General features: G+C 44.0%; 1 protein-coding gene across 2 annotated transcripts in view; it reads left to right on the plus strand.

Annotated features, from left to right (window-relative positions):
- The window catches only part of Cd244a (CD244 molecule A), a 26,599-nt gene extending 19,988 nt beyond the window's left edge, over positions 1–6,611 (plus strand). The window contains exons 6-9 of one of the 2 annotated variants that reach the window (NM_018729.2): positions 394–465; positions 2,053–2,115; positions 2,938–2,994; positions 4,099–6,611. In NM_018729.2, coding sequence (NP_061199.2) covers positions 394–465; positions 2,053–2,115; positions 2,938–2,994; positions 4,099–4,179 — 273 coding nt within the window. In that variant the 3' untranslated portion in view covers positions 4,180–6,611. The remainder of the gene's footprint in view (positions 1–393; positions 466–2,052; positions 2,116–2,937; positions 2,995–4,098) is intronic. The other variant, XM_006496695.4, reaches the window with a different exon arrangement.
- Positions 6,612–8,544: the final 1,933 nt, after the last annotated feature.

The raw sequence follows: 8,544 nt of genomic DNA on the forward strand, positions 1-8,544 counted from the left end.
ATCTTTAGAATAGTTGAACCCTCTGAATTTCAGTGCCCTAAAGAGGAAAGGTTCAGACCACAAGTCTGAAGAGAGCTCTGCCCACTGTCAGTGCTTATGCTGGCAACTTTCAACCAGAAGTCAGCAAAGGCAAGGAAGTTCTCTGTTACTAAAGTGAAGGAAGAGACAGGGAACCTGTCAGGTTGTTGGTTCCTGGGATGTTCCTTGCTGCAGGTCCACTGCCAAACATACTTCTCATCTACTCTCATTCTGGGCTGTTTGATAATGAAGTTCTCCCAGTTTCACACCCCTCTACTCATGGAGACCTCTTCTTTTGTGATATCTGTCAGTGCTCGGCCTGAGCCTAGACAGAAATTATTTTATGTCCCTTTACTCTTTTCTGTGCAAGAGCAGGTGCTGGAGCAGTTGCCACAGCAGACTTTCCCTGGAGATAGAGGCACCATGTACTCTATGATACAGTGCAAGGTAACCTCCAGCCTCTTTAACCCATCCTATTCCGGTCAACAGGACTTCTTAAGCCTCACTTAAAACACACCATTGAATGGAGAATGAAACATTGGTATTCCCTGGGGCCCAGAACACAGTCACAGTGCTTCAGCAAATTGTTTGAAATGATCAGTACACTTGGAGTGTTTTGACAGTGATTATCACTCTTTCAAACCTAGCAGAAATCTAGACCAGGTTGTCTACAGGAGAATGAACCTTTATAGAATTCAGCTTATGTTTTTCCTCTGATTCAAAAAACTGGAGTCCTGGTACTAATTATCCTAATGGTAACATTAATCATTATCTCTATTAAGCAAAGAATAGATGTGGATTAGTCTTGTAAAAAAAACTTATTTGGAATTAATAGTAATGGCCATTTTCTTAATAAATCTCACTTGACTCTCTTCTGATGTCTACAAATGAGGAAACTAAGACTAGGGTTAACTGATGTGTTCAAGGCCACATAGCTGAATAGTAAGAATGTTGAGCCAAACAGTTTCTCAATTTCCATCCTTCCTCTTCCTGCCATGCCTCTAACTCCTGATGGTACAGATGTTCATGCATGGGTTAGAAAGACATTCTGTAATATTGGCAGATCGCATGACTTCATTGCTAACCAGTGTCAGGTGTTTCCCTTCCAAGGGAAAAGGCTTAGTGATGGACGGCACTGGAAAGTTTCTGATAAAAACTGGCTCTCCCTGCCATCTACTCTCCCCTCTCTCCTCTCCTCCCTTCTCTTCTTCTCCATCTCTGTTCTTCACTTCTCATTTGATTTTCCTCTCCTCTCCCCTCCCCTCCTCTCCCCTCCCCTCCCCTCCCCTCCCTTCCCCTCCCCTCCCCTCCCCTCCCCTCCCCTCCCCTCACCTCTTTAAGGACCAAGTTCAGGAACAGTCAAACTCTCAGCTTGTTAGCAAAGTCGTATCACAAAGAAATCCCTCCTAAGAGTGACCAACATCTGCCTGTCCGCTGGCTTTAGCAGTGGATCGCGTTGGGCTCCTGAGAAAATAGTCTGAATACATCTAAGGAGGAACTGTTGATCTGGGTGCTGGGTGAGAGTGAGCTTCCTCCTTTAGAGCATCTTACACGGGATGGTTGGTTGCTGCCATGATGAGCATGTATCTCAGGTCTAGAGAAGGAAGACTTTCCCAGATGGAGCCATTGAACTGTTAAGGAAACCCTGGAAAGTTTTGGGTTTGAATTCTCCTCTACTGTGTACTGGGGTCATCATTGTCTTCTTTTGCCTCCTCTTTCTCTTCATTCGTCCTTTTTATCTTTCCCTCCTTCTCCTGAATCTGTATCCTTGTTTGTGGCAGAAGGACGTTCCTTTTTTTTTTTTTTTAAGGAATAACATAAAGGTTAGGAAATAAAATGTATAAATAGACTAAGCATATAACAAATAGCGGTGATGGTTACTGACAGTAACAGTGGGACCAATTCCAGTCCCTGCTCCCCAGCTGTCCCAGGCTTCTTCTCTTTGATGAGCAGAGTTCACAGCTCCCATTTAAGCACAGTTGAGGCAAAGTTATACTTGATCAATATTTCTGAAATACTTTTTTTCCTCATTAGCCTTCTGATTCCACATCACAAGAAAAATGTACAGTATATTCAGTAGTCCAGCCTTCCAGGAAGGTGAGGAGTCTACTTTTCTGGAGGGTTCTGGGCATTTTACATGTGTGTGCTCTAGTGTGTTTGCAGGTGTGTGCTTGCAGAGCATGTGTGTATACCCCAGTGAATTGTGTCTCATTCTGTGTAGCTGGGTAGCCTCTGTTAAATGATTCTATCTGAATGTTAAGGGACTAACAGGGAGAAATGTCTTTCCAGTTCTGCCTGGAGAAAAAATATCAGTTCTGAAGTCCAGAGAACAGCGGAATGTAGAACTTTCTTAGCCTTTTTGTGGTAGGTAAAGGATAGGAACAGAAAAGCAGCGTACAGAAGGACCCCAGAGCTGGTACTAGGGCACCTGAGGTTATGGTGAGAGATATTGAAGAGGTTTCCAAGGTAGGGGCTTGCACGTACACCTCAACAGCACAAATGCCAATACAAACAACATATGCACAATAATAAAACATGCCACATATTACTCAAAGCATAGCTAGTGATTCATAAAACCACTGTGTTCATGTATGTGCTAAGGTTAGCATACATGTATATGCCTGAGCTGTTTGCATTAGAAGGTGTATTGCAATGATGCACAGGTTCAGGTGGTATTTACATTAGGACTGCCTGAAGGACATGCGTTTATATGTGTGAACAGGAAGAATGTGTGTTTTTGGACTGGAGGGCTGTGTGGGTCATATCATAGGCTAGAATGCATTGTGCTTCTTTGGATACCATTAAGTACCACTGTTGACTCTGGGTGGAGGGTTTTCTCTTCAGGATCTTGCATGAGAGTCAGGAGGAGTAGGGCATCTCTTATCCTAAACTCAAACCCTCTCAAACCTCAATTTCTAGTCTGGATCCAAGAAGAGGAACCAGAACTCTTCCTTAAGTTGTACCGTGTACGAGGAGGTAAGATTCAGAACTCTCCTTCTCGTTGGGTTTAGTGTCTGTGGACTCTTGAGATCCAGCCAAGGGGATAAACTTATAAGAAGGCCGTCCATACGACCTCATAGTCGCTGGGATTTCAGGGATCCTGCATGAAAACACTGAGTCACCAGAAGTCTGAATGTCTAACTCAAAGTCATATCATGCGTTTAAGACTGTGAGGTATGGGTTCTAAACTAGGGCTGTCCGTAAGCTGGTTCCCTGGTTGTGTGTTAATGTTAAAGGATACCTGTGGGGCCTACAGAGGAGAATCTGTGGGGGGTGGGGGTGGGGGTAATGGATAAATGACTCTAAATCATTTCCTAAGACTAGGAAGTTATTGGGAACCATTTCAGAATGTGGGTGATCTCAGACGTCTGCAGAGAATATCATTCAAAAGTGGATCCTGTAGCTACCTGATACCCATCAATCCTACATGGAAGGAAGAAAGAGGGATCTAACATTTATTAGGGTTTTTCCCTATGGTATAAGACAAATTGCCAGTGCCTGTGCACAAATCACTTTATGCTGAAAGGTAGGTATAATATAACCATACCCTTCTGCTGTTCTTAGTGCTAGGTATAAAATTCACAGCCTTGGGTGTGCTACATACGTACTCTACCACCGAGTTATAGCCTTGTCTCTATGCTTACAGTTTATATCCAGAGAAATTATGGCACAAAGCACACCCTAAGTATTAGCCTCATATTATAATCAAAACACCCAAGGTCTAATATAAACGTTGTCTTTAGTCACAAGGGAGAAGTTGTGTGGTTGCCTATGGGAATACAGGAGGATATCTTAGCTCTACAGTGATATAAAGCTAAGAGTTACAAGGAAGACTCTATCGCCAAGGCAAGCTGGGGGCTGCAAAGAATCATGGGAAAAAGTATCAGAACTGAGCAGTAGGATGGATTCAAGTCCCGCCTCCATTTCACACTCATCACTGGCCTTGAGGGACATGTTTTACCACTCTGATGTTATTTTTTTTTCATTAGTCTGTAACATGGGGATAGACAACCACACCCTATGAGGTTGTTTTAAGAATAGTTTAGGTGGAGGTTTGAAGATTCTCCCCTTTCCCTGCAGGTTGGAAACCCATGGCTCAAAGCTCACAACCCTGCCAGGCTGAGCCGCAGAGAGCTGGAGAACTTTGATGTCTACTCCTAGTTGTTAGCAGTGGCCTCATCCTGTGTCATGCAGCATCATTGACTTTGGAAGGAAGCACACTGAAGGATGCTTAAGTCCGTATGTGTCCGTAGACCAGCTTCTAGGCTGGAGAGAATGTAGTTTATTAACATTGAAGGATGCTGAGTCTGTATGTGTCTGTGGACCAGCTTTTAGGCTGAAGAGAATGTAGTTTATTAACATTGAAGGATGCTGAGTCTGTATGTGTCTGTGGACCAGCTTCTAGGCTGAAGAGAATGTAGTTTATTAACATTGAAGAATGCTGAGTCTGTATATGTCTGTGGACCAGCTTCTAGGCTGGAGATGATGTAGTTTATTCGTGGTTTATATTTTATATTTTATTATCTTTCTTTTTAGACAGGATCTGACATAGCTTGGCATGGCCTGAATTTGCTGAGTAGCCAAGAATGACTTTAAACCTTTGGTCCTCCTGCCTACACTTCCTAGGGTTTGGAATCACAGTCATGTAACACTGTGTATAGCTTGGAAAAAATTTCTAACAGCCACTGTATGATCAAGGTCATTAAAAAATATCACCCAAGCTTATAGATCAGATAGGAATGGGTAGATAGGTTGTATTGGCCAGATTTTGAGCCATTGTAATCTATGATTTATGTTTTATTTTATTTTTATTATCAATTATATAATTTAAAATAGTATGGTGCTGTATAAATGTGAGGTAGAGGAAGATCCCCTTCTTCTGGTTCTCTAATATGTTATCTACCACCACCCCACCACCTCCAAGACCATTATGGGATGCCTGTATTCTAGACCCTGCCCACCTTCCAAAGCAAGTACAGTGAGAGATGATGGTGATTCAGAGGAAAAGGAAGCACAGGTCCTCTTTGAAGCTGTGATGTCTGGCTGTGAGCTGGCTGGCAGTTCTCCCACAGAGGCAGGAACCCCTGATCACCCCACATCGTTGTTTCTGACCGGTTGTTCACAAGGGAAAGTGCAAAGAAGTGAAATTAGATGGTGCAGTTCAAACAGATCTCTGGATCCAAGAATCACCCAGTGTGTACATCATCCTGATAAGAGGTGGTTAACACCAGTGTTGCCCACAGTATGATGGTTGGCTTACAAAGTCCTATCACAGAAATCTATCTTGTCATTGACATCTTTGTCTTCAGCCTTACCTTCTTCATGACAGTTTTTCACTGTATAGCTCTGGATGGTCTGAAACTCACTATGCAGACCAGACTGGCCTCAAGCCTAGAGTGATCCACCTGCTTGTGCCTTCCAAATGCCAGCATCAGTGCCGTGTACTACCACACCCAGCCGATTTTGTCTTCTTTGTAGACATCTCTCAGAAACCATAGCCTTCCAAATCTAGAATCCCGAGCAGTGGTCCCTGTGATACATCTGGAGAAAGGGCTCACACCATAGGTATCCAAGTTCAGAGTTCTGAGAAGTGTTTCCCATGATATACCCTGAAGGAAGGGCTCAAATAGTTGATTGCTGAAGATGAGGCAGTCAACTACTGCATACCATGCTCTCTCTCTTTAGACTAGCTCCTTCAGCAGTGTAGGATTAGCAAGCCCAAGGCTGGATGAGCTCTGGAAAGCAACAAGTATGAACTGAGAGAGGACTCACTCCAAAAGTGTTTTTTTTTTTTGAAGAGAGGGTCTCACTATCCCACCCTGGCTTTCCTGATTCTCACTGTGTAAACCACGCTGCCTTCAAACTCACAGAGATCCTCTTGTCTCTGCTGGAATGAAAGGCAAACAGCACCATTCCTGGCTCAGAGTCTCAGTCTTGTTCTTCAAGAGTGTCATCCTGTGCTTATCATGGGAATGTGACATGAAACCTTATTCTCACTCAGAGGCAATGCCAGTCCTTTGCCTGGAGCAAACTGATAAGCTTCTCTATACTCAGTGTGTATGGGTCACTGATTAATATTCACTAGCATGGCTGTTTAAATTCTGCTGGAAGTGGAGCAGACTCTCTGGCCAGATGTCAGTCTTGTTCACACAGAGATAGCAGAGAGCCAGAAGACGAGGCCTACTCCGCCTCATGAAGGGCATTCAAGCCATGGGCTCATTTATGCTTCACCTAATCCTTCATCCCTGTACATGCCTAGCAGGCTGGCATCCTCCTAGGTAGAAATACAGACAGAGCACATCTTAAAGCACGTGCCAAGTAATGAGTATATTCAAAAAGAGTCTGTGGTCTTGAGGCAGTTACTGGGAGTGGAGTCAAGGTGATTGGTAAGCAGAGACAATAAGAGATGATGGAGAAGCTGGGTGGTGCTGGCACATGTCTTCAATTCCAGCATCCAGGAGGCAGAGGCAGGTGGACTTCTGTGAGTTGGAGGCCAGCATAGTCTATAGAGTGAGTTCCAGGACAGATAATGCTGCACAGAGAAACCCTGTCTCAATCCCTAACCCCAGAAAAATAAAAGAAATGATGGAGAGATGGCTCAGTGGTTAAGAGTACTTGCTGCTTTTCCAGAAGACCCAAGTTCAGCCCCCTAAACCTATATGAGATGGCTTAATTCCTGTAATTCCTGGGCCTCTAGGTGATCCAATGCTCTCTTTGAACCTCCACAGGTGGTACTGCATACATGCAAGCAAAATGATCATACACATAACATAAATCTTGAAAAATAATAGTCCAAATGAATGCTGAAGATACTACCATTGGCTTACTTTTTTCTACAGTAGTAGTAGTAGTAGTAGTAGTAGTAGTAGTAGTAGTAGTAGTAGTAGCAGCAGCAGCAGCAGCAGCAGCAGCAGCAGCAGCAGCAGCAGTGGATAGGTTATTTCTTCACCGCCAGTGAATTGAGCCAATTCAAACCAGATTAGATTATACTAAGTTAAAGGCACCTGCACTTGAGTTCAATGGCCCAAAGATTGAGGCCAGGGGAGTTGTCATGAGTTGGGGGTGAGAAGAGAAAGAGAGAAAGGGAGCAGGTGAAGAGAAAGGAGATGAGAATAGAAGAAGAGAGAGACCAAAATGTCTGGATTATATAGGGAAGAATAGAAGAAGAGAGAGATCAAAATTTCCTGAATTATATGGGGAAAAGCCTCTGGGGGAAGGGCAGCCCAGCCCCTGGGCTGGAAAGTCCAGGGTTGGGGGTAGGGTATGCCAGGTAGAGACTGAGGGATGCTGGGAGAACCTGGAGCCAGGTCTGCTTTGGTGTGTAAAATATGCACCCCAGTTCCTTGTCCTGGGGTCAGAAATCAAACAGTAGTGTGTATTGGGGTGGATGGCATGCCTGTGGAGGTCTTGCAGCCCTTTGACCCTTAATGCTGCGTATTTGCTCAGATATCTGCCTATGGCCTTGAAATCCACATGGTTGTGCCTGGGAGTAGGTAGGTCCATGGGTACTCTTAGACATTCAGAGAGTCTTCCTGCTCAATATCTTAATTACTAGCTGTTTGCAGAGCTGGTTCCCTCTTCCCACCTTTTCATGAGTTTGAGGATCAAGCTCAGGTCTCCAGGCTGTGCAGCCCAGACTTTTACCCATTAATCCACCTTGCCAACACTATCATTGCTTTTTTCCTAGTCTTTGAAGTATGCCATGGGCTGCTTCAGGAAGAAGAAACTCCAAGGAGTTTCTTCTTGAGAGCCAAGGAAACTCCAAGGCCCAGGCTTTTTGGAAGGCTGTGTTGTGACATGTGCTGTGTATATCACCACTGTATTGTATGTCTGATGGTTGAGCCCTTGTAGAAGTGCCTCACAAAGACAGTGAGCCATACAACTAACTAATGAACAGCTAGTAATTAAGATCTGGAGTATGAAACACAATCTGAATGTCTAGGATCATGAAAGTACCTACTACAGCACACAGCCATGTGGATCTCAAGGCCATATGCAGGTGAGCAGATTCGTAACGTTAAAGGGCAGAGGGCTGCGAGATGCACAAGATGTGAGTGTATACTACAGTAACATGAATGTTACTGAAGTTACACACACTTCATCTTACAATAAGGGTAAGGTTGCAGACAAAATTTGAGGAGAGGAGAGCTATTCTGTCTGTCCTGTATTCAGTCTGGTAATAAAGATGGAGCTCTTTTGGGTGAATCCTGGTATCTTATATGACAGAGGTATTTTAAGTATTTTTTTTTTCATTTTTGAGACAGAATCATACTGTGCATCACAAGCTGGCTTCAAACTTGTGATCCCTTTGCCCCAGTTCCTATGTAAAGATTACAAGCATGCAATACTGTGCCTGGCTTAAACATTTTAAGGAGCGATTAAGATAGGCGTTGGGGAGATGGCTCAGCTGGTGAAGTGCCTACCACACAAGCATGAAGACTTGAGTTTGTATTCCCGCCACCCTGCTTAAAAAGCTGGATGTGTCAGTGCACATGATAGTCCCACTTGTGGGACAGGAAGAGGGGA

This window comes from Mus musculus, chromosome 1, assembly GCF_000001635.26.
Source record: "Mus musculus strain C57BL/6J chromosome 1, GRCm38.p6 C57BL/6J".
Lineage (NCBI taxonomy): Eukaryota > Metazoa > Chordata > Mammalia > Rodentia > Muridae > Mus > Mus musculus.